The sequence below is a fragment of the Staurois parvus genome, unplaced genomic scaffold (assembly GCF_062004578.1).
Source record: "Staurois parvus isolate SC_StPar_1 unplaced genomic scaffold, SC_StPar_1.0 ptg000310l, whole genome shotgun sequence".
NCBI classification, from domain to species: domain Eukaryota; kingdom Metazoa; phylum Chordata; class Amphibia; order Anura; family Ranidae; genus Staurois; species Staurois parvus.
In genome coordinates, this window is record NW_028318106.1 from 1203133 (window position 1) to 1229055 (window position 25923).

Genomic DNA, 25923 nt, shown 5'->3' on the forward strand with positions numbered 1-25923 from the left:
CAACAAGTCATTTTCATCCACACAACTGCTGCTCACTAGATATTTTCTCTTTTTTCGACCATTCTCTGTAAACCCTACAGATGGCTGTGCATGAAAATTCCAGTAGATCAGCAGTTTTTGAAATACTCAGACCAGCGCGTCTGGCACTAACAACCAGACCATGTTCAAAATCACTTAATTCCCCTTTTTAAGGCTCGGTTTGAACTTCAACAAGTCGTCTTCACCACGTCTAAATGCTTAAATGCATTGAGTTGCTGCCATGTGATTGGCTGATTAGCAATTAGTGTTACCAAGCAATTGAACAGGTGTACCTAATAAAGTGGCCGGTGAGTGTAGGCAGGGCTGCTGTTAGAAACCACGGGGCCCCATACAGCCAACCTGACAGGGAGCGCGCCCCCCCCCCCCCCCCAAAAAAAAAGCTGAGTTTACTATGCTTTAGTTATGAATGAACACAGTGAGTGATTGGTATCTATCACTCATTGTGTTCATTCAGGAAAGGAAGGGCCCGGTAAATGCGACATATTTACTGGTCCCTTCACCCACTCTCCAATCTGAAGGATTATATTGTGTGCTTGCAGCTGCCGATGGGAAGGAGAGGAGGGAAGCCGGCAGCACTGTGGGAGTGGGGTAAAAGTAAGGTGCACACAGGGGTGTATTCACCACAAGGAAAAACAAGGCATTTACCTAGTGAGGCATTTTTCATGGGGGCAGCACTGTCCCTCGAAAGAAGGAAAGGAAGAAGGGACTTATGCGGCATGGGGACCAGGTGGGATCTGAGAGAGGCTGAAGCTTGTTCCCGGGGATGTCCGGAGCTGTGAAGGTGAGTGTCTTCTCTCTTTTCGGGGTGGGGGGTTGTCAGTGTATGGGGGGCGGTGGTAGTGTAAGGCTCTCTCGAGTGGGTGTGGGGGGTGCTGGGATGTTGTTGGACAATGGGGGGAGCCAATTTTTGTTTTGCCTAGGGCAGCACGAATCCTAAATACACCACTGGGTGCACAGGGAGGGTGATGGGTGCGATGGGGGCAATAACTGGAACCAATCCCCTGTATGGCTCCCTCTGCAGCAGCTGAAAGACAGTTGGAGGGAGAATAAGAAGCTGGCTTTCAGCTACTGCAGAGAAAGACATACAGGGGATCTCTTCCAGTAATTGTCCCCCCCCCCCACCGTGCCGATCAACCTCCCTGCCCACATCTCATTCAACTAGTTGCCTAAGCCCCATATAGAAAGACTGGTGGTACCCCCTTATCCATGGCCCTGAGTGTAGGTGTGACCAGGTTTTTATAGAAGAGTGATGGGTATATCTTTTACCATTGCATACCTCCGTTTCTCACAGTGCTAGAGGATGGCTTCAATTGATACGTAAACCCAACATTTCATATTTCTGGTATGTGCCTGCTGTACCTTGTACTTGTATGAAAAAGTAACCTGTTCTTTTTGTATTGCTTCCTTTGTGTGAAATCTCTGGTGTTCCTGTCAGTCCCATTGCTTTCCTATAAAAAAAACTGACAACACTGGGCATGAGAGCACAGCATGGGCAGTCCTCTAGCTGTGCTGGAACGCAGCCTGCTCTCCTTCAATGATCAGACTGGTGCTCAACCATTCACTGGGAAGACCAGTGTAATGTTGTTTCTCCTCCCTTAGATCTCTGAGCTCTTCATGCAGCAGAGAACAGAGGGTATGTGATCACTTATAAAAAAAAGTGGGAAAAAATACTTACAAATGTTTTTTATATGTATACAAAAATGTTTTGCCTTTCATTTCTATTTTAAAAGAAATGGGTTATTTTACAGTGTGAGGGTCTACATATACTTCTGCAACTAGTATGCAGCCAGCAGAAGCAGAGAATGCCAGTTAACCAATTTTGCCTGGTTATTTCTCGGCTCCCTGAGTGGATAGTAAAGAAGTCTAACCACACTAATGAGATCATCACTCTCTCTTCCTGTCAGTATGCAGCCAGTGTTAGATTGACAGCCCTGTACAATGAAGAAAAGCCTGATTGGTTCACACTGCAACCCTTCCCTTTCTCAGTCCTGCTATAAATTCAAGGCAGCGAACAATAACACCGTTTCAGGTACTTATTCTAGCTTCATGTTTCCAAGTGCCCTTTGGCATTTGGGTAGTAGAAGAACATATTCAAATGAATGCACAGTAACTATTGCAAGCTACGTGTCATCGATCATTCTGTAGCCCTCATTCTTCCCAATGTCTGAATGCTGAAGCCAACACAAATGAAGGGCACAGTGGCACCACCAAGGGTGAAGGAGGTTGAATCTTGTGACAATGCATTATTAGAATACGAAACTAACTAAAGGGGGCATTGAAACATTTCACTACATAGCAGTACAATACTAATAGTCCAAGCTTGTAGCAACTACATATGAATAATACAATTATTAAAAAAATCCACAAATATTTGTATAGAGTAAATATAACTATATATTGCATTGCAAACCAACAGAAAACTCCACCGGATTCTAAGAATGACAGAAACGGTAAATGGGATGACGGCACGACATGTACTAAGCACTGACTTTCATGCTACAGACATTGGATACTGTATATGCTATTCCTAGTAGCACCTTCTATTATTTGGCATCATCCATTTTAGGGTATAGGATGGTATGTGCAATGTCCTTACTTACAGGAAGTCAGATGTGTACATAGAAATATCACCCCGTGGGATCAGAATGTCATCTAAAACATGTTCAGTTTAGAAACTAAATGTACCGGTAGATATGATGATTGCCTATTCCAAATGGGAGTCAATCATCAAGATTTTTTATTTTTATACTTTCCCGAAATAAGACCAGTATTAGCCGCTACCAGCAGGCTGCCTGCCCTGTCTACAGCATAAACACGCATGCCTGGCCAATAATAACCACACATAATATGTTTACGGGACAATTTTTGTCAGCATAAACGTCCATCAGACCTAGAAGGTATATCCCACCACTAACCGTCAGCTCTGAATCTTATTAACCTCCCTGGCGGTATGATTCTTTCCGATTTTTTGTGCTGAAAGCGGTACCATTTTTTTGCATGGAAATATGTCGTTTTTTATTGTAGGCTGTAATTTTTAGGAATAACTCACTGAAATCTGTGCGAACAAGAGTCTAGTAAACATTCCGGATATGATAAAATTTGAAACACTAAATCATAATTTAATAATCATAAAAAATAATAATATAATAATAATAAATTTAATTCAATAATATAATCAAACCAAAAACACTGAAATTTGAAATACAGAGGCAAATTCGCACATCGCTGAGCAAAGTCGCAGAATCGTTTTCAGTGTCTGATGACGAATTTCCCCCACGAATCATTATCACTCAATTCTGCAAGTGGTTCTGATTTACTATCGCTGTTCTAAAACCGCTTTTGACGTAAAGGGACGCTTTTTGGACGCCATGGACTTTTCTAAGTTTCCAGGCAGAAAGAACATTCAAAATGCAGGCAGGGCACAGGACAAAGCAGTAGTATGTGAAATGCATTGAAACAGCAATGACAGCAAAAATGACATTTTTTAAAAATGTCAAATTTTCCATCGGTTTCGGCGTCCGTACGTCCCGACGTCACAGGGACCGGAACACAGAAGCCGGATGCCGGCATCGGCTGGAGGAGATGGCTGGGGACGCTGCAGGGGACACATCGCGGGAGCAAAGGACAAGGTAAGTGCTGCAGGGACCCCCAGAGCAACGCCGCATGGTAAGCCCGAGTGTAGCTCGGGGTTACCGCTTTTGGTATAAAAATTTTACCCCGAGCTACACTCGGGAATACCGCTAAGGAGGTTAACATATCTACCCCAAACATAATTTAGGTTTATTTTGTCTGAAAGCAAGGTCAGATTTTTATCAATGAAGCCCTTGGTGCCCTAAGTAACTCCCCTCTGCTAAAGTGACCACTTGTACAAAGAACATTTCCGTCCCTTTCTGGTTCTCACTTGATAATATACGGATAAGAGATGGCTAGTCCTACTGTGAATTCCCAACACGGGGAAAAGACACTTTTGTTCCTGCTGTCTGCGGACACATCTACTGTATTGTGTCTAATCGTAAAACTGGCTAGGATACATCAAATTCACATGTAGGACGTTTTCTGTTAAATATGATTTATAGCAACAAGAATAATGGCACTTCAACTCAATAATTTGTACATGCACAGTATGTGAATGAATTTTCTTTCAACACGTATAGAAATACTCTCATATATAAATGGTTTCAAATGGAGAAACAGAAAAAGGGCGGACCGACCTAGTGCATTATCTATAAAATATTTATTGAAGAAACAAAATAAGTATCATACTCACAATAGACATAAAAACACAGGCATGTCAAACTGAACAAGATGTATGATCCAAACAACATCAAAAAACAACAGGGCTCTGAGGAAGAGGTTGTGTCCTCGAAACACGTTAGCCAGTTGGTCATCCAGGGTTCCATCTTATTGATTCAGATGTTGTTTGGATCATACATCTTGTTCAGTTTGACATGCCTGTGTTTTTATGTCTATTGTGAGTATGATACTTACTTTGTTTCTTCAATAAATATTTTAAACGATAATGCACTAGGTCAGTGCGCCTTTTTTCTGTTTCTCCATTTGCATCCAGTGTATTCGGACAACCCCGGTCTGTTGAGGGCAGCAAGCAGTGCATACTCCAGAAAATTCCAGAACATTCCTATTGGGTCTACTGAGTCTTTTCCTAGCACAGGAGAAAAGTGTTTGTTGTGTTGGATATAAATGGTTTGCAGTGGTGCACGCTGGAACCTCAAATCAACTAAAAGTATAACTAAAGCCCAAACATATATTTATTGTTGTGCCCCCACTGGGAGATGCACATTCCCCATTTGTCCTGGTGGCCATTGTCACTGAGACAGAAAGTGAGTGCATATCCAAAACTTTCACCAGAACAGGAATAGAGGAGAACTCTTCCAATGGGGACACTTGTTCTGGGGACAACTAAGAGAGGATTGGTCATTTTTGGAGAGATTTCCTTTTACTTCCTTATGTGTAACAGGAAATTAAAGTAATGCTCCCAAATAAGACACAAAAAGCAAAAAAAAAAAGTTATAACCTTAATTAGAGAAAATGTTTTGGCTTTAAATGTACATTAATGGATTTTTAGGCCACGTGCTAGACACAGTTTTGCCACACACGGCCTGATATTGGCAAGCAATGTAAGCAATTTAAACACATTTTGCAATTCTCAGGTCATTTAGGAGTTAACCCACAAGGGATTAGGAGCATGAGTGTTGATGGTACTCATTACTGCATGGGAAGACTGGCCAATATTTTAGAGAATCTTTGCGTTCACTCAATTTTTTTTACAGAATTTTTCTTCATGCATTGGGGAAATTTACTAAAACTGTTGCGCTCAGAATCTAGTGCAGATGTGCATTTTAGCCAATCAGCTTGTTCAATTAAACACTGACAATAAAACCAGGAAGCTGATTGGTTTTCATGGAGGGCTGCACCTGATTTTGCACTTTTCATGGAGAGCTGCACCAGATTTTGCACTTTCCAGTTCTAGTCAATAACCCCCATTCTGTATTTGTCAAGGAAACATGGCTGTCGTAACCAAAATAATGCAGAACGTTTTCCTGTCAACAGTCCTTTAATTTGAGAGATCTTTCATGTTATACCACGTATATAGCACAATAAATTTACAAACTCTATATAACAGCTTTCAAGAAATACAGAGTATCAAAATCTTACCGTGTCATTTCCGGAAGCAGATCCAGAACTTCTAGCCATGTACCCTTGGTCTCCATTCTGCTCTTCGCTACCTCGTGTCAAAAGAATCCTAAAATGGGGTTGTCTTCCATTTTGCTCTTGCCTAATTTCAAACGAGCACCCCTGTCCTTGCGAGGGGAGGTCTCTGGAATCATTCAGAAAATCCTCACTTGAGTCTTTACCGCAAGACCTGCCATCTTGAGTGGTTCCAATCTCTACAGGGCTAATGCTCTCAGCTCGCGGCTGTAGCGGATAGGAAGTACTCCTTTCGAGTCTGATGCGGGGATATCGAACCAGTCGGTCTCCTTTGGTGCCTGTAAACCCAAAATTATACTCTCCTGTCAAGTTGCAATTACCTGTCTGAGACTGCTGAAGCTGGAATATAAAACACCTTTTTCCAGGACTTCCTGAAGTGTCTGGAAGATGCTGTAAAGACCAGCGTCTTGGTTCTTCAGTAGGACCATTCTGTCCTTCATGACAAGGCGGCAGCAACCTCACCTGCCGGATGTCTGTGCCGTGGCTTTGGCTTTTCACTCTCAACCCGCCAATGTTTTTTCTGCATGTCGACACTGTAATCTCCTCCTCTCCGTCTGTCGCATAATTAATGTTGCCATTCTGCTCCCCAAAATGTCGTACAGGAGGTCTGGGAAGAAAGGAGGTCGCCCCGTTAACAGGCTGCCCCCCAGATTCATGCAGCCGAGGAGGAGAATTACCAGGCGTATCCTGCGGGCTGCTCAAGCAAGAGGAATTTTTCCTTACAGCCGAAATGTAACGTTCATTAAAGTCCGCAAAACCACAAGAAAACACCTCATCGGAGAAATCAGAGCTCTCAGACTCATCTGGGCTTTTGCGTTGCAAAGAGATATGCATGGAAGAGCTTCGGGTTGGACGCGCATCAATGTTCTGCAGCAACTGCGGAATAAACATTGAGGTGCTCCTTTTTAGGGCGCCATCTTCTTGGAGGGTCCCATCTCCACAGTGCCTGGGGTGGGAGCCGTTTCTCCTCGGAAGTGTGTGGAATGCCATGAAAAAGTCATCTTCCCTCTCCTGTTCTAGGATGTCGGACTCAGGGGCCGTGTTGCTTCTTCCCGAGCCAAAATGAAATCGTAGCCGGTGGGCCATCGTTTGTTAACAATGGGCAAAAAAGAGAAGCAGAAAGGGATGCTGTGAGCTCTGCCAGGAGTTAAAAATCAAAAACATAAACTCAGAGAAAAAGCGTCCCATCTGCCAAACTGTTAGCACTGCAGCCCCCGATAGCGACAGATAGCCGAAATAGCCTAAGTGACAGGCAGCATTCCAGGCGTGACTGGATAAGAGCTATCACAGCTTCCACATACTGTGACATAGGGTAGGGTGGCCCAAGTCATGTGACTCTCTTCCCCCCTTTCTTTCTCTCTTCAGTGCAGTCAAACTTTTTTCTTTTTCTGTTTTAGGTTCTTTTTTTTTCCCCCTTGTGTGTCCAAGAGCCAGCGAGCTTGAAACAGCACCTTCCCAGCTGCTTCTTTTCCATCAGAATGGACGAGCACAATCAGCGGGAGAGCTTTCACAGTTGACTAAAGCAGCAAACACATTCGGAGCTGCTGTAAACCTAAACCGCATCGTATTCGTTGGGCACTTCTCTCTTGGCAGGGAAAAAAGGAAAGGAAAAAAAAAAAAAAAAAAAGAGTGAGAGAAAGAGAGCAAGAGAAGGGGGGAGAGAGAAAACCCAGAGCCACTTCACTGCTACAATAAACTTTATGAATTGCCTTCTAGAACTAGGACAAGGCCCCTCTTCCCTATATGATCAGAAGATTGCTCGTACGGTAAAATAAACTGAAAATGAAATACAGCTGCTCAGGATGAATGTGGTCTGTTTCTCTTCCGAGGAACAAGTGACCTGCTCTCCGAAATAGCACAGCCATTCCTACCATGGACTGGGCTTCCTCTTTCCGGCCCTTTAGAGAAATAAAAGTGAGCAGACTACGGCTGCTAACTTTCTACAATCTTCGGCTGCCTGGCTAGAAAAAAAACAGGAAGAGTTGAGGGTGTCACTGGCAAAACCCAAACTCATGGGTGGCCAACCTTTTGACTTTTCTGGTCCACATTGGAAGAAAAGGAATTGTCTTGGGCCACATATAAAATACACTAACAGTAAGGATAGCTGATGAGCAAAAAAAGTCAGGCAAATCAAAAGGTTAACGATCACTGGTATAGATTATTATACAGTATTTATATAGCGCCAAAGGGTATGCTCAGCACTGTACAGTAGCAAGGGGGACAGAACATGAGACAAGACAGTAACAATACAATACACGAGGGGTTCGAGGGCCCTGCTCTTTCGAGCTTACAATCTAGGAGATAATAAAACTTCATTTTTTTTTTGTAATATTTTGTAAAAGAAGGCAACATAAAACTAGTGCGATATTTGATACTGTTTTTGATCAACTAACGCAGCAATATTTGGTCCAATCGGTGTGTTAGAAATTCTCAATGAATTCTCAAAGTGGTCATCAGATATTTTGGTTCTAATTTTGCCCTTCATGTGCTCTATCCTTGGAAATAGTTGCTCACAAATATAGGTGCTGCTGAAAACGGATGACATGAATAAGGCGTGATTGTATAGAGTGAGAGATTTTTCTTTGCAAAAATAAAAACGTATAAAAGTCCAGTAAAGAGACACGGTCACATTTTTTTTTCAGCCGCAAGGCCAGGGGTGTTCAACCTTTTAAAGAGCGAGGGCCACTTAAGTGATTTGGTAACTGGTTGTGGGCCACAATGAAATGAAATGATTCAAAATTTAAGATGTATTATTTTGAATAGCATAATGAACATTTTCTTCCTACAGCCACTGAAAACTGATGGGAGGGAAAGGAAAAGAAGCCGGCTTTCAGAGGTTGCAGGAGGAAAATGGAGAGAATCGGTTTCTGTATATGCCGCCACTCCTGTGCAAGTGTAAAACAGAATGCGACAGGGAGGACGCAAGGGCCCCCTGGAGCATGGGGTGGGGTCACCATTGCAACACCTGATGGGGGTGGTAAAAACACATCTCAACAATGGACTTTTACCCCCCAATGAGCCCTTAATGTCCTGAGTCCCCCATAGGGCTGCTTTCACACTGATGCGCTGTTGTTTAACTCCACCACCACTTTCAGAAAGTGCACCAAACTCACAGGATATAATAGAAGTTTATGGCTCAGTGCAGCTAACCTGCAGGAAAACCGCAGGTGCACAACGCTGAAACCGTGGATCAATGTGAAAACAGAGTAACAGTTGTTAAAGCGGAGCTCCACCCAAAAGGGGACATTCCGCTTTAAGCCTTTTTCCCCCACTCCCCATTAAGGACTGGCACCTTTGGGGAGCGGGTACCCGAATTTGATAGGTACCCGCTCCCACTTCCGCTGCGAACGCCTAGGCGATCGAAAGCAGAAGTTACCCTCCCCGTAGTCTTCTGGGACACGCGACAGGTCCCAGAAGACTACGGGGTCATTCACAAAGCACAGCGCTTCTTGCGCATGCGCAGTGGGCACCCGGCCGTGAAGCCGCAAGCTGTCACAGCCGGGTACCCACACTGAAGATACCGGCTGCAGGGAGAGAAGCCAGCTGATGAAACCAGCAGTGGTGAAGATACCGCTGGACTGAAGGGCAGGTAAATGGCTGTATTTACAGTTTTTGTAGCTGCTGACTTTTATTTTTTTTTTTTTGGTGGAACTCTGCTTTAACCCATTTATAGGTGCTAATGTGCCATTGCAAAAGCTATTATGCCCAGTGTATGTGTTGTTTAATACACTCAAGCTTCTGCTGGCATTGTTCGCCAGGATGCTAGAAATGATGTTCTGGGATGGCGGGTCAGTAAGCCCAGATCGTGATCAACAGGTTGTCAATCCCAGGCATGCGTTTCTCTGGTTTGAGGTCGAGGGCCACATCAGAGGGCTCCGAGGGCTACATGTGATCCACAGGCTGAGCACCCTGGTGTAAAAGCATTTTTGAAAAAAAATTCCCCTAAAAAAATAAATCTAAATTTTTAAGTATACAATCTTGTGTTGGGCTGCATGCATAGCCGTCATGGGCCACATGAGACCCCTAGGCCGCAGGTTGGACAGGCCTGCCCTAACCCAGTCCCAAGGTTCGTATATATACCAGTATGGGCTAGCTGGTGCTGATTGTTCTTTACAGTTGGTCGCAGAGTTAAGCTAAACCAAAGAAAAAAACATATTGGGTTAGAGTCCTAATTTCATTTTCAGCTCTGTATTGCAAATGAAATTGGTGGATGAGAGGAAAATCAGCTGCAGGAAGAATGAACTGATGTTGGTGATCAGACAGGGCCATTGGAGAAAAAAAGTGGTGCTGGGGAGGGAGAGGAAAAAAAAACAGGTGTCAGTATGGGTACACTGGAGTTAAGTAGAGACCAAGAAGGTAGAATGGTGGTCAGTGGGAGCTGGAGGGGTACAGTGTTGATTTTTGGTTGCTGATGGAGTACATTTATGGTCAATTAGGCTGTAAGGGTTCAATGGTAGCCATTGGGGGATGGAGGAGTACATTGATGGTCAATGGTGGCTAAAGTAGTACTTTGGTAGTCATTGGGGGCTGATGTGGTACACTTGTGGTCAGTGGAGGTAGGAGGTATACATTAGTGCTCATTGAGCACTTACCTTATGGTAGTCTATGTCCTATGTTGCTTCACCACTACTAGGCAAACTCTACCTGAAGATCACTCCACCAACAGTTTCTGCACAGAGCAGAACAAATATTCCCATGCATGGCTCTAGGACACAGCCCTGGAAGCCGGGATTGTGTTTTAATTCCGGGGCAGTCCTGAGGAAATCGGTACAGTTGGGCAGTATGTTGTAACAAACTTTACCCACCTCTGTCCGTAGGATACTGTAGACTTTGGCAGTGCGGTGCTTTTTAAAACTGACTTCAAAGTGGCAGGGCAATATAACCAAAGCCAAAAAGCCTACTGTAGCAGACATCTGAAGTTCCACTTCACATTCTGTGCAGACTTGTGGAAAATCAGTGAGTCAATCACATAAGCAGAAGGTGGAAATTCTAGGAGGTTGTGAACGCTTGCTGCTATTGCCAACATTGCGAGAACTTTTTTTGAGAATTTTTGTTTCATTTATGTACAGTATGTCAGTATGGGTACACTGGAGTTAAGTAGAGACCAAGAAGGTAGAATGGTGGTCAGTGGGAGCTGGAGGGGTACAGTGTTGATTTTTGGTTGCTGATGGAGTACATTTATGGTCAATTAGGCTGTAAGGGTTCAATGGTAGCCATTGGGGGATGGAGGAGTACATTGATGGTCAATGGTGGCTAAAGTAGTACTTTGGTAGTCATTGGGGGCTGATGTGGTACACTTGTGGTCAGTGGAGGTAGGAGGTATACATTAGTGCTCATTGAGCACTTACCTTATGGTAGTCTATGTCCTATGTTGCTTCACCACTACTAGGCAAACTCTACCTGAAGATCACTCCACCAACAGTTTCTGCACAGAGCAGAACAAATATTCCCATGCATGGCTCTAGGACACAGCCCTGGAAGCCGGGATTGTGTTTTAATTCCGGGGCAGTCCTGAGGAAATCGGTACAGTTGGGCAGTATGTTGTAACAAACTTTACCCACCTCTGTCCGTAGGATACTGTAGACTTTGGCAGTGCGGTGCTTTTTAAAACTGACTTCAAAGTGGCAGGGCAATATAACCAAAGCCAAAAAGCCTACTGTAGCAGACATCTGAAGTTCCACTTCACATTCTGTGCAGACTTGTGGAAAATCAGTGAGTCAATCACATAAGCAGAAGGTGGAAATTCTAGGAGGTTGTGAACGCTTGCTGCTATTGCCAACATTGCGAGAACTTTTTTTGAGAATTTTTGTTTCATTTATGTACATTGCATTTACAAGCACAGCATATGCATACAAATCATCAAGCTAAAAAATTTCTAGAACTGTCACTTTTGTTTTTGTTACTAATCATTTGGTCAGGAGAATTCAGCAGAAAATGCCCTACACCTGATATTAAATGTTTTCCAGGCAGGGCTGGATTTAGTTAGGTACATTAGGCCCCATGTACCCAGGATACTTCTGAACGATGGAAACTGACTGCTGGAAAATGTAGGTTAAAAAATGTCTATTTAGTGGTGTTTTCATAACACGTTTATGCGTGTTTATGTGCATTTTCATTTAGAAGTGTTTTTCAAAGATAAGCACAGGAGAACCTCCCAAATGCCCAGAAGGCACTGAAAAGTGGTAAATTACTAACTATTTCAGACTGTTTCAGAGAAATACAGACAGTAGAAACAGAGACAGCAGTATGTGTTGAGACTAGCTTAGATAAGAGTTGCTCATTAACATTTCTTTTGTTTCCAAGGGTGGGAAAGGTGTCTGGTGGAGGGAGTCATCAAGGCCACCTGGCAGGGGTTCTTCATGAGGATTTTGAGGTGTGAATGGTCATTAACATATCTTTTGTTTCCAAGGGTGGGAGAGGTCTGAGGTGTGAATTGGTAATTACAATGTGTGACAAGCTTGATAGGAACATCCTGTGTTCAGTGTTTTGTCCATCTGAGTACCTTGAAAACGCTTTGCATGCATTTTTCATGATGAAAAAAGGCTCTGGACAGCATTGGGAACTGGACGAGTTAAAAAAAAAACAATTTCAAACGCAAACGCTTATAGACACGATTTGACGCGTTTACAAGCATTTTGCTTTTGAAACGCTGATAAAATTGACTGCTGAATGCAAGTTTTCTGAGTTCAAAAAAGCGACTGTAAACTCAAATGCCTGTAAACGACTGTAAAAGACGATGTGTACATGGACACATAGGAAAACATTAGTCGTTCAGGGGCTGCTGAAAAAAATGCTGAACAGCTCCTAAATGTGAGTTTATCAGCTGCAGTGTACATGAGCCCTTAGCCTCGTATCTACAGGAAGCAGGGACAATTATTGGACACATTTTTTTCCCCTAAGGCCAGTAGGAATAACCACCTCTTATATATTTATACGTACATACGATATTCTAAGCCAAGTTCGGACCAGAAAAACTGAACTGGATGGCATTTAGGCCTCATGCACACTGCAATTCTTCTAGATGCCTTTCTCCTGGCAGGACAAAGCAGTGTTAAAAACGCACCTAAAGCTGCATTTTACAAATGTGTTTAGACACGTTTAGGCGCGTCAGCAGTTTTTTTTAGTTTTTATAAAACACTCCTCTCCTGAACGTGCTTGACCCTGTTTTTTTTTTTTGTTTTAATATCTTTGTGTTCATGGACACAAAGAGGGGCTCTAACACCCCGGTCGCACTGGGTGCGACTTGGCATGCTATTTGCATGCCATGCGACATGCAAATCGCACCCTATTGTCCACAAATACAGCAGTCATTTTGGTGCGGTTCCGACTTGGTCGTAGCAGCACCGATTTCTAAAGTAGTACATGCACTACATTTGGTGCGATTTGCATAGACATATGTGTCAGACGTCTTGCAAATCACATCTGAAATCGGCATGTCACCCGATTTTGAAATCATGCGACTTCACTTAAGTCGCATGATTTCAAAGTCGGGCTTGATGTGACTGGGGTGTTAGGGTCAGAAAAGAAAAAGTCAAACACCCTTAAAACTAGCATTTTTGATGCTTAGTGTGCAGGAGGCCTTAGTCTATCTAAAAACTGTGCATCATAAGCAACTTCTGTGTTTAATATTTTAAACAAAACTGTTTTGATTGTTTTATCTTTCTTTAGTGCAACTCAAAGCTACTGATTACTGATCTCATGCAGCCTCTTTGCAGCCACCTCCTATCTACATGCACTCGCATGTCATTTTTTAGGAAGGGTTGATGATGGTGAGAATGGTGGACCATGCCCTGTGTGTTGAAATGGCCAGTTGTAGTCTCTATCAGAAGCCCATTTAACAAAGCAGTGGTAAAACTATGAGACAGAGACAGAGCATTGTCAACCCATATTAAAGTAGAATTCCCGAATAAAGCTAACTTATCATAAAAGTTTTCCCTTTCCTCATAACACCTATTCTAACTAACTCGTGTAAGACATATCTGAATACTTACCTATTTTCAGCCTTCTCTGGTCATGTGTCAACCATGTAGGTGATTTGGAGGGGTGTTCCAATACATTTGGCAATATATTGTGTGTGTATATATTTGTATTATATATACAGTGGGGATCGAAAGTTTGGGCACCCCAGCTAAAAATTTGTATTAATGTGCATAAAGAAGCCAAGGAAAGATGGAAAAATCTCCAAAAGGCATCAAATTACAGATTAGACATTCTTATAATATGTCAACAAAAGTTAGATTTTATTTCCATCATTTACACTTTCAAAATAACAGAAAACAAAAAAATGGCGTCTGCAAAAGTTTGGGCACCCTGCAGAATTTATAGCATGCACTGCCCCCTTTGCAAAGCTGAGACCTGCCAGTGTCATGGATTGTTCTCAATCATCGTCTGGGAAGACCAGGTGATGTCAATCTCAAAGGTTTTAAATGCCCAGACTCATCTGACCTTGCCCCAACAATCAGCACCATGGGTTCTTCTAAGCAGTTGCCTAGAAAACTGAAACTGAAAATAGTTGACACTCACAAAGCTGGAGAAGGCTATAAAAAGATAGCAAAGCGTTTTCAGATGTCAACATCCTCTGTTCGGAATGTAATTAAGAAATGGCAGTCATCAGGAACAGTGGAAGTTGAAGCAACATCTGGAAGACCAAGAAAAATATCAGACAGAACAGCTCGCAGGATTGTGAGAAAAACAATTCAAAACCCACGTTTGACTGCACGATCCCTCCAGAAAGATCTGGCAGACACTGGAGTTGTGGTACACTATTCCACTATAAAGAGATACTTGTACAAATATGGTCTTCATGGAAGAGTCATCAGAAGAAAACCTCTTCTACGTCCTCACCACAAAAATCATCGTTTGAACTTTGCAAATGAACATATAGACAAGCCTGATGCATTTTGGAAACAAGTTCTGTGGACCGATGAGGTTAAAATGGAACTTTTTGGCCGGAATGAGCAAAGGTACGTTTGGAGAAGAAGGGGCACAGAATTTAATGAAAAGAACCTCTGTCCAACTGTTAAGCATGGGGTTGGATCAATCATGCTTTGGGGTTGTGTTGCAGCCAGTGGCACAGGGAACATCTCACGAGTAGAAGGAAAAATGGATTCAATAAAATTTCAGCAAATTTTGGATGGTAACTTGATGCCATCTGTGAAAAAGCTGAAGTTAAGAGAGGATGGCTTTTACAAATGGATAATGATCCTAAACACACCTCGAAATCCACGGGGGATTACATCAAGAGGCGTAAACTGAAGGTTTTGCCATGGCCTTCACAATCTCCTGACCTCAACATAATTGAAAATCTATGGATAGACCTTAAAAGAGCAGTGCGTGACAGACAGCCCAGAAATCTCAAAGAACTGGAAGACTTTTGTAAGGAAGAATGGGCAAAGATACCTCAAACAAGAATTGAAAGACTCTTGGCTGGCTACAAAAAGCGTTTACAAGCTGTGATACTTGCCAAAGGGGGCAGTACAAGATATTAACTCTGCAGGGTGCCCAAATTTTTGCAGACGCCATTTTTTTGTTTTCCATTATTTTGAAAGTGTAAATGATGGAAATAAAATCTAACTTTTGTTGACATATTATAAGAATGTCTAATCTGTAATTTGATGCCTTTTGGAGATTTTTCCATTTTTCCTTGGCTTCTTTATGCACATTAATACAAATTTTTAGCTGGGGTGCCCAAACTTTTGATCCCCACTGTATGTATATATATATATATATATATATATATATATATATATATATATATATATATATATAATGTTATTTTTTTTACTAATAGAGTTTTCCTTTAGGCCCAACTCAAAGTTTGGAACATTCCCCAAAACCCAGTTTGTGGGTCTCTCTACATTGCCTGTATAATGGTGTGCCCTACATTTTTGGATGAGGTGCAAGTCAGAAACCCAAGCCAAAGCTCAAACAGAAGTACATAAAAAAAGAAAAGAAAAATACAAAATACAGGTAATGGCAGTCACCTTGCCTTTAGGGAATTTTTTTTTTTTTTTTTAGCAGGAAAGGTTTACTTTGAGCATCAAAAACAATTATAACTGATTCATGAATTGTATTCCATGTATCTGTAACTTACAAAAAAAAAATCCTAAGCCCCTCCAGATTTATTTTACAGCGTCCCAAAAGCTCTGAAGCCTTCCACAAGCCTCAAAACACCATCTATTCACCACAGGAAGGAAAATTATAAATATTAACACAACAAATTTGTGATTTAAAAAGTGTAATCGCCACATTTCTTAGCGAGCCCCGCTCATTCTGCAGATTGACTTTGCAAATCCGATGCATTAACCTTGAAACTTTGTTGAATTTATTTATTTATGTTAAAGACTACCAGGATCCAAGTTTCAAACACAGAGCCGTAGCAGATATGTTCCTCGGGTTTAGTTTACAAGACAAGTGCCAAGGCTCAGCACAATCGGTCATTGTTCTTGCTGGATATGGAGCCAGCAAAGACATCAGCACTGGTAAAGGACGCCCAGCAACGGCCCTGTGAATGGAGACCGGCAGGTGCAAGATTCAACGCTGAAAATTTTTTCAAGGAAAAGCAGAATAACTGGTCCCACACGGAAGAGGAAACAACGTCTTCAAGAAGCAATAGCTACTGTACATATACATAGCTTACTGCCCTGGTGCCCAACCTGTGGCCCTTTGGTATATGATGAGCGGCCCTCGCACCACAGCAGTCTGTACTTTGAACATTGATTGGGGAAATGGCATTGATCTCTAATAGACTCATGTAACATGTTCCCAGTTTCAAAGTGTCTTCTATAGCTTATCACCAGCCAAAAAAGTAGCATGTCCACACTCCCTGATCCTCATTTCCTCTATTAGGTCTGCAGTTTCTTACAGTCCTCTAAAGAATTACATATATTGAACATTATGTGCATCCCTTTGTGATGTCAGTGGCCACATTTGGGGCTCTCTTTAGCTCATAAATAGACAAACAGTGGCTTACAGTTATGGCCAAATGGAGACACCTACAACTACAAAAAGCTAAATTAAAAGGCTTGCTTCCTTAAAGAGACCATGTCACCAGACCATTAATTACAACAACAATCTTCCCAAAATGTTTAAAACGTATCCATAGACACTTTTATTAGGGTACTGGATAGAGTTTGAAAAGATTAGAATTCCTGTTGGGTTTTATTGCTGTCTGAGGTTTCATTGGAAAGATACTCTTACTTCCTGTCTAATAAAAATGTTTTTGCCAGGAATAGAAGGGAGGTCAAATCTCTCGCCATAGATGGGTAGAATTTCACATGAAAATTCTTTGGAAAAGAAGGATCTAAAAAAGTTTGTTTTTCTAATCATTAGTGGGTCCAGTCAACATTAGTTTTTGACTGCAGTGATGTGAAAACTCGAAGGAGCAGGACTGAAATTTTTTCTCAAACAAACAAATTTGGAACCGTGAATATTCTGAGAATTTACATACAAATTTTCCTTTGAAATTCTCTCCATCTATGGCCAGCTTTACGGCAACAAGGAAAAAATATAGGATTACTTTTTTTTTTAAATTAAAAGCTATGTCCGTCTTTCTATCAGAGTCTTAGGGGTTCTTCTCTTTTAAATTCAGTGTGACTGCATGCATCTCGGCTCCCACAACCTCATCTATTCACAGATCGATCTGTGAATGGAGAGACTCCTATCTGCCACCGTGGCACAGACTCTCATAGTTCTCAAAAGACCACAAATACAGTGATGTCACTGTATTTTACAAAAGAATGCAGCGCAATAATATAATCGCAAATATGGCTAAATATATAAACAAAATTGTGAATATATAAACATAAATCTAGCTGCGTGACAGTATGATATAATAAAATAACCATATCTGTGCATAAACTGTGCTCCATATACAAAACGTCTCAAAATATCATAATCTCAATGATGCACCATTCCTTTATTGCTTCAATCATGCTAAATTGCAACATATCCGCTGTGCATCTGATATCAACAACCAGTGTCCCAATATTATGATACCACAATCATTGATGAACCGTCCCTTTAAGACTTCAGTGCTCCAAGTGCTTATGTGCAATCACTCCACTGCGTATATTCATCCAATGATTCCGTGAAACCCCCCCCCCCCAGTGCTTTATCCACCTCCGACACACTTATGCGCTCACCTTACGGATTGACCCGAACCATGAGGTCAAACCGCGCCTTTCCCTTTAACCCGAGTGGGTATTCTGGTATATAGATCTCCAACTCCTCCTGCATCTCCAAACTCCAAATCGCACCACAGATAAATGAAAAAATGCTCCAAATAGTAAAGTATATCAAAAAATGTATACGTTTTATTAAAACACTTAAAATATTCCACTCACATTCATTTGTGTCCGCCTGGGACACTACAGGATCAAGGACTCTTTATATATTACTTTTTGTGAATGAACTGCATGGATCCCCTATGCCAGGGCTTGAAAAAGCCGCTTGCCAAATGCGAGGAGAAATTCCTCTGTGGCAAGCGGCTGCGAGCGGTGAGCACAGATGAAGCATGGAGCGACTGCACCTGCACTCCAAGCCTCATTGTGAAGCCGAGTTCCGGTTTACAACTTCCGGTTTTCGGCGTCTGCGGCACCACCGCTGAGGGGACAGGTGCAGGAGAAGTCCGCTCTCCTCCGCTGAGAGGAGACACCCTCTCCACCGCCACGGGGTATATCACTATAATGGAGTACAGGGGAGGGGGGATATACATTACTGTATACATGTCATATCACTATAATGGAGTACAGGGGAGGGGGGATATACATTACTGTATACACGTCATATCACTTTAATGGAGTACAGGGGAGGGGGGATATACATTGCTGTATACACGTCATATCACTATAATGGAGTACAGGGGAGGGGGATATACATTACTGTATACACGTCATATCACTATAATGGAGTACAGGGGAGGGGGATATACATTACTGTATACATGTCATATCACTATAATGGAGTACAGGGGAGCTGGGATATACATTACTGTAGACACGTCATATAACTATAATGGAGTACAGGGGAAGGGGGGTATACATTACTGTATACATGTCATATCACTATAATGGAGTACAGGGGAGGGGGATATACATTACGGTATACATGTCATATCACTATAATGGGTACAGGGGAGGGGGGATATACATTACTGTATACATGTCATATCACTATAATGGAGTACAGGGGAGGGGGGATATACATTACTGTATACATGTCATATCACTATAATGGAGTACAGGGGAGGGGGGATATACATTACTGTATACACGTCATATCACTATAATGGAGTACAGGGGAGGGGGGATATACATTACTGTATACATGTCATATCACTATAATGGAGTACAGGGGAGGGGGGATATACATTGCTGTATACATGTCATATCACTATAATGGAGTACAGGGGAGGGGGATATACATTACTGTATACATGTCATATTACTATAATGGCGTACAGGGGAGGGGGATATACATTACTGTATACATGTCATATTACTATAATGGCGTACAGGGGAGGGGGATATACATTACTGTGTACCGTTTTATATTTCAGACTATTTAGTCTAAAGAAAAATGTAATTTCATAAGCTTTAAGGGGGCGTGGTTGGGGGCAGGCCGGAGGTGGGGTTGGGGACGGGCCTGGGCAAGGTTGGGTGGGGCAACTGGTGGAGAGTACGTTTTGTGACCGGCCAGTAGGTCTGGACTCGAAATTGTAACCTCTGCCCTACGCCAATGACGTCAAGCCGTAGAACCGGAAGTGTACGTACCGCCATCTTGAATAAGGGATCCATGCAGTTCATTCACAAAAAGTAATATATAAAGAGTTATACAAGAGAACATACAAGTGCTTCCACATGTGCCCTTTAAACATTGCCTATGCAATATTTGATCTTTCTCGCAGCAAGATCCAATATAAAATAGGAAAAAAAAACATTAAAGAGAAAAGGGATTGACAGCTCAATAAGTGTCAAAGGGCCCCATGTGGCTCCAGGTTGGGTATCAGAGGGCTAGTGATTTGTCAGTTATTCATTACTGGTTCTATCACTACTGGGAAAATGTCCTCTTACATTCAAGAACCATGGTGAGAGGTGGACAGAAAGCAAGGATGAAACCATTGGATATAAAGAAGGTCATAAAAAGCTGACTTTGGTTTCTCACTCCTGACTGTTTACCTTTCTGGTAAACCTATAACTTGCATTCTAGTAACTGCTTACTACCTGACTGTGGTGGATCTGCCTGTTATGATCACCTGACCACTCCCAGAGTGCATGGCAGCAACAAATTGTTAGTAAAAGCAGTGAGCCAATCACATGAAAAGCAAAAAAGTACAGAATGTTTCAAGGAAGCAATAGTTGAATTCTTTGGCAGTTTTATAAAATAACAACCAGCTGACGATTCAAACAGGAAGAATACTTCTGATAACTTAAATTTCAATAAAGTGGCTTGTGCTGCAGAGTTTATAGTTTTATACCTTGTCATAACTTTAGGAAATATGTTCTAGAAAAGGAACAGTTGCAACTCATTTGGTCAATAGCTGGTTAACGGTCAGCCAGCAACTCTCTTAGATGTCCAACCAGCATTGTACCAGCAATGTACATTGTCATCGGGAGGACTGGAAACCATCGCCTGTACACAATCAATCCAAGGACAACGTCACAGCATGGATGGATTCGATCGCCAGACAAAACATACACGTTTTCATTACGCAAAAGTAATGGAAACTGTAAATCAGATGTATTTGTGCCGCACAGTGGTTAAGTGGTTAGCACTTCCGTCTCGCAGTACTAGGGTCGTTGGTTTGAATCCCAACCATGGCACCACCTGCCTGGATTTTACATGTTCTCCCTGTGCCTGCATGGGTTTCCTTCGGGTACTCCGGTTTCCTCCCCCACTCCAAAAACATGCTGGTAGGTTAATTGGATCCTGACTAAATTGTCCCTAGTATGTGTATGTATGAATGTAAGTTAGGGACCTTAGATTGTACGCCCCTTGAGGGTTAGGAACTGATGTGAATGTACAATATATATGTAAAGCACTGCGTAATTTGACAGCGCTATATAAGTCCCTGTAATAAATAAATATTATGAATACACAATACAGGAAAAGGATGCGGACAGATCAGCACATTCTGTAAGCAAGCCATATATAAATGCTTGGGATGAGAACTGTAGTTTGACTTTATATCCAGGGTCGTCCTCATGAGATAATGCTGTTAAAGCTAAACTGCAGGCACCACCAGTTACGTAGTGCCTTTGAATGCTGGTTATCTTTGCCTTCTAGTATTTCTGTGTTTTTCTTCTACAGCTTAAAAACCGGGCTTTTAGTTATGGTGGATAATGCAGTTCCTGCTGTATTTCAACCTCCATGTCAACACCAAATATGAAACACACCAACGCTGGTCTCATGTCTGTGCTTCTGTAGAAGCTTTAAGTTGTAGAAATTAAATTCCATAGGGTCACTCCTACAAACTGAAAACGTAGGAGACCAAAACAGATTTCTGATGTCCTGATAGTCAAGTATTAGACTAATACATTCTGCTGTGAATGGAAGAACATCAGGAAATTTTTGGCTGGTTTCAATCGGTTCTTGATGCAGAAACACTAAGTTCCTTTCTTCCAGCATGAATTTATGAAACCATGCCTGAAGAAGGTAACAGTTTCCAAACGTCTGCAACTCAAAATATGAGGGCTGTACTGAAATAAGTAATGGAAAAGTGGGCTTAACTATTTTTATATCTTTCATAGATCGTTCAAATTTCACATGTTGGTAGAGTAACTTTTCCTCTATAGTAACTCTTCTTCTTTTTCATTGTAGGTAAGTAATGGAATCCAAGCAGAGGCAATGTGCTTTCATTGAGTTCTTGATGATGGAAGGGTACAGGCTGTCATTCACGGCTGTCCTGCGTCAAACTTTGAAAACAAAAAAGAACACTGTTATCTGCTCTCGCCTATCCCAGCTACTACAGATGTGATTCTGTAACATAATCTGCAATCTTCCAGATGGTTGGATGTGTGCTGCTTCGGTTCCCATGCGTCACGTCTGATATCTCCCTTTCCATTCACTGGAAATCCTATTTAATTAGAGTGGTGCCAGTTCCTGGAAAATGTGAGAAATATGTGATGATAACTGGAGAGAAGTTTTCCAAATACCTACATGTTAATGTATAACAATAACATGTAATCTGAGGTGTGGGGATCTAGAAGGGTAAGTGCCTCTGTACGGGGCCCTATAAGAGATGGTCCAAGACCTTTTTGCCACAGGCTATTTGGCTGATGGCAGTGCAAAGGATCTGAACAGGACAAATTCTCATTCAAATGCTTTGTGCTGTATTCAGAACACATGGACTGCCGTTTTTTAAAGTCTGGGAAAAAACATATTTTGTACATCTCTGCAATACCTGCACATTGCTCGACATTAAATTTCTTTAAAAATGCTGCACTAACGTACAAAAAAATGCCTGTTGATCTGCCACAAAGCCAGTGTGTTCCTAACATTTGAACTGCCAACAAACGTCTTTGTGGCACTGCAGTCCAAATCAGACACGTCAACTCTTCTGGACAATAGAACTCCCCTTACTTCCCAGCCCTCATGTACACATTGAATCTTCTCCCAGCAAAACAATGCAGAAGTCTTGACTCCCAAGAGCTAGTCTATACACTGTGAGGAGAAAGAGCTCTTGGGAGATGTAGTTCTGGGTGTGTAACCACATTAATAGAGACTGAGATCTCAGCAGCTGCCACTCCAAAAACTTTACAAGTCCTCTAATGAATCACAGGGAGTAATTAAAGTTGTTTCCCCTTGCCAACCAGTCACGTACCTGGTGTCACCCATCTTCAAGTGGTTGTACTGGGGTGATGCCTTTAGCTGCAGGTATCATCTCTGTACCATTTTTTAGAGCCAGCAGTTCGCTCTCTTGTAATAGCAATCTGAGCAGTTAACTAGCTGTTCGATCGCTACAATAAGCAGCAGGACGGGACTTTCCCCCCTCCCGCTGCCTTTCCACGCTTGCTCAGGATCTGCCATTCCACCGTGAGACCTAAGCGACCAGCCAGTTGGAGAGATCGAACAAAGTTGGAATCGGCTTTGATCAGCTCTCCACGATGGTAACCTGGAAGCGATGACTTGTCATCACTTCTGGTTTATACAGCTGTCAATGGTGCCATTTTTAAAAACCCCAAAGCATTCGGAAACAACATTCTTTGTTTTTGTAATCCTTTTAAGTGCAGAAGAGGGATTTGGGGTCTTATAGACCCCAAATACCTCCATAAAGAGTACTTGTCACATGCCAATTGTTGTTACAAGGATGTTTACATTCCTTGTGACAGTAATTAAAATGTGAAAAAAAAAAAATCAACAGTGTATAAAAAAAAAATTGAAGTGCCCCCCTCCCCCCGTGCTCACACGCAAAGGCAAATCGTCCCCACATGTGACGTATCACCGTGAACATCAGATCATGGGCAGTAATTCTAGAACCATACCTCCTCTGTAAATCTAAAGTGGTTAACCTGTAAAGGCTTTTATCTATAGGCGTTTCCTATGCATAGTAAAATTTACATTGTTTGTCGCTGTTGCACAGACGTACACAATTTTAAAGTATAAAATGTTTGGTATACATTTACTCAGCACAACTTCCATCTTTTATATTTTACAAAAAAATTGGTTAATTACCTCATGCATACACTAACATAGTAAGGAGTCCTTGGCTATCCTTTTGGTCAATAACATGAAAATATATATATATATATATATATATATATATATATATATATATATATATTGTAAGCTCCAAGGAGCAGGGCCCTCTAATCCCTCTTGTATTGAACTGTATTGTTACTGTCGGCGCTATACAAGTCCTGTATAATAATAATAATATATATTTAAAGTTACAATATCCTACAATGTGTTGTGTTTTTTTTGGTATTAAAATTAAAAAGTGTGTATTTTTCCCCTCAAAAATTGTATTTGAATAACCACTGCGCAAATACTGTGTGACATAAAAAAAAAATGCAAAACCCACCAAAAAAAGACCTGATCGTTATATGTGAACAAAAAGTGCCGAAAAAGCCTGGTCCTTAAGTGGCTATAGGAACAAAGTAAAATAAAACAAACAAAATCATGGGATATGCTTTGAAGGAGCAGAGGGAGGTTTGCAGGTAAATTTTGGCAATTTCTATACGAACCTTTTAATGAATGCCATAAATAGTAGGGGAAAGGGTGTTTTCACTGCAAATGTAAGAGCACACCCCAGTAAAGGTGAGACTCACACCATCTTTATAAAAAAAAAAACCTGAATACATTGTGAGGAACTGAACCGAAACAAGCCTGCAATTCAAAAGTTCTGACTTTCTTCTGACTTCACTAGCCACTTGCCTTCTCTAGTTCAATGGCATAGAAACCACCAAGGCAGAAGACAACCAGGTAATCAGCTACTGTATTTCAGATACAGTCAGTAATAGCAGCCGTCATAGTACCGTAGATGCAATCATGTCTTCTCGTTATGACTACCGTAAGTTCTTCCTGCTTATCTCACTACACATGAAAGAATCAGCTTCCTCAATCATGTCAGATTTTTTTGTAACCAATTTTAGCACTGGTTTCATGTATTTACTACTTTCCAAAGATTAGTCAGTAATAGACCTCTTGATTGCAGGTTGCATTGGTGACCTCTTGCTAAAAAGCTATCTGCTTTCTCATCATGACCTCAAAAGTTTGAATCAATTTCCTGGAAACAGCACCCATTCCTGGTCTAAATTAGTAGCTTGAAACCGCTAAAGCCACTGGACCACCATGACAGCCTAGGAAAGTAATCTTTGAAAGAGAGGTCAATGTCCATCACTTGCTTCAGCGCTCATTTGACCTGAGTTTCCCTCTTACTCCTAAAGTGTTTTCTGTTAGGCCTGCTCCCCCCTACCCTTTCTAAAACAACTAAAAAATTGGCACGTCATGTTCTCACTGCGACACAGTGCCTGGTGGAGCTACACTGGAAAAACAGAGAACCTCCATATTCTGTTGAGCTATACGCTAGAATTAAGGATCTGGAGACTTATTGAGACTCTTACCACACGCATAAACAAAACTTTGGATAAACATAACAAGGTTTGGGAGCTCTGACATCTTATAGAAGAGCCGCAATAAAAAGATTCCCAGGTTGTGCTTTAGTTCCTGCCTTCCAGCTGGTGGTTGGTGGTCTGGAGAGTTTTGCATCTTACTTTTCTTTCTGTCCCTTTTCATTTCCACTTTTTCTACGTCTACTCTGGTTTACTTTGTGAAACATCCACTGCTACTGCTATTTTGATATCTGGACTGATATTTGTAAGGGGTGAGCAGCCTGTGAATAACTTCCATTGCCCAGTGTACTGCCTTCCCTAATGGATATGCCGTGTTATAAGTATAATTTTTCCTGCATGAAACCTGCTGCTTTACATACTACATACACTCACCGACCACTTTATACCTTGCTAGTACCGGGTTGTACCCCTTTTTACCTTCAGAACAGCCTTAATTCTTTGTGGCATAGCCTCAACAAGGTGTTGGGAACATTCCTCAGAGATTTTGGGCCATATTCACATGATAGCATCACACAGTTGCTGCAGATTTGTCGGCTGCACATCCATGATGCGAATCTCCCATTCCATCACATTCCAAAGATGCTCTATTGGATGGAGATCTGTGTGACTGTGGAGGCCATTGGAGTACAGTGAACTCAGTGTCATGTTAAAGAAACCAGTTTGAGATGATTTGAGTTCTGTGATATGGTGCATTATCCTTCTGGAAGGAGCCATCAGAAGATGGGGCACTGGAGTCATAAAGGTATGGACATAGCAACAATACTCAGGTAGGCTGTGGCATTTAAACGATGCTCAGTTGGTACTATGGGGCCCAAAATGTGTCAATAAAATATCCCCCACACCATTACACCACCAGCCTGAACAGTTGATACAAGGCAGGATGGATCCATGCTTTCATGTTGTTTACGCCAAAATCTGACCCTACCATCTGAATGTTGCAGCTGAAATTGAGACTCCTCAGACCAGGCAACATTTTTCCAATCTTCTACTGTTTAATTTTGGTGAGTCTGTGTGATTTGTAGCCTCCTTTCCTGTTCTTAACTGACAGGAGTGGCACTCGGTGTGGTCTTCTGCTGCTGTAACC

The 25923-nt window shown here is 41.9% G+C and overlaps 1 protein-coding gene across 11 annotated transcripts in view; it reads right to left on the minus strand.

Moving 5' to 3' along the window:
* NEDD4L (NEDD4 like E3 ubiquitin protein ligase) overlaps window positions 1–25923 on the minus strand; it is a 635056-nt gene that overhangs the window by 231322 nt on the left and 377811 nt on the right. For 4 of the 11 annotated variants that reach the window (XM_089683429.1, XM_089683433.1, XM_089683432.1 and 1 more), the window contains exon 1: window positions 5713–7258. The exons of 4 other annotated variants lie outside the window; for them this stretch is intronic. In XM_089683429.1, coding sequence (XP_089539555.1) covers window positions 5713–6852 — 1140 coding nt within the window. In that variant the 5' untranslated portion in view covers window positions 6853–7258. Of the gene's footprint in view, window positions 1–5712; window positions 7260–25923 lie in introns of those variants that run through there. 3 more of the 11 variants (XM_089683435.1, XM_089683434.1, XM_089683428.1) reach the window with 1 other exon arrangement.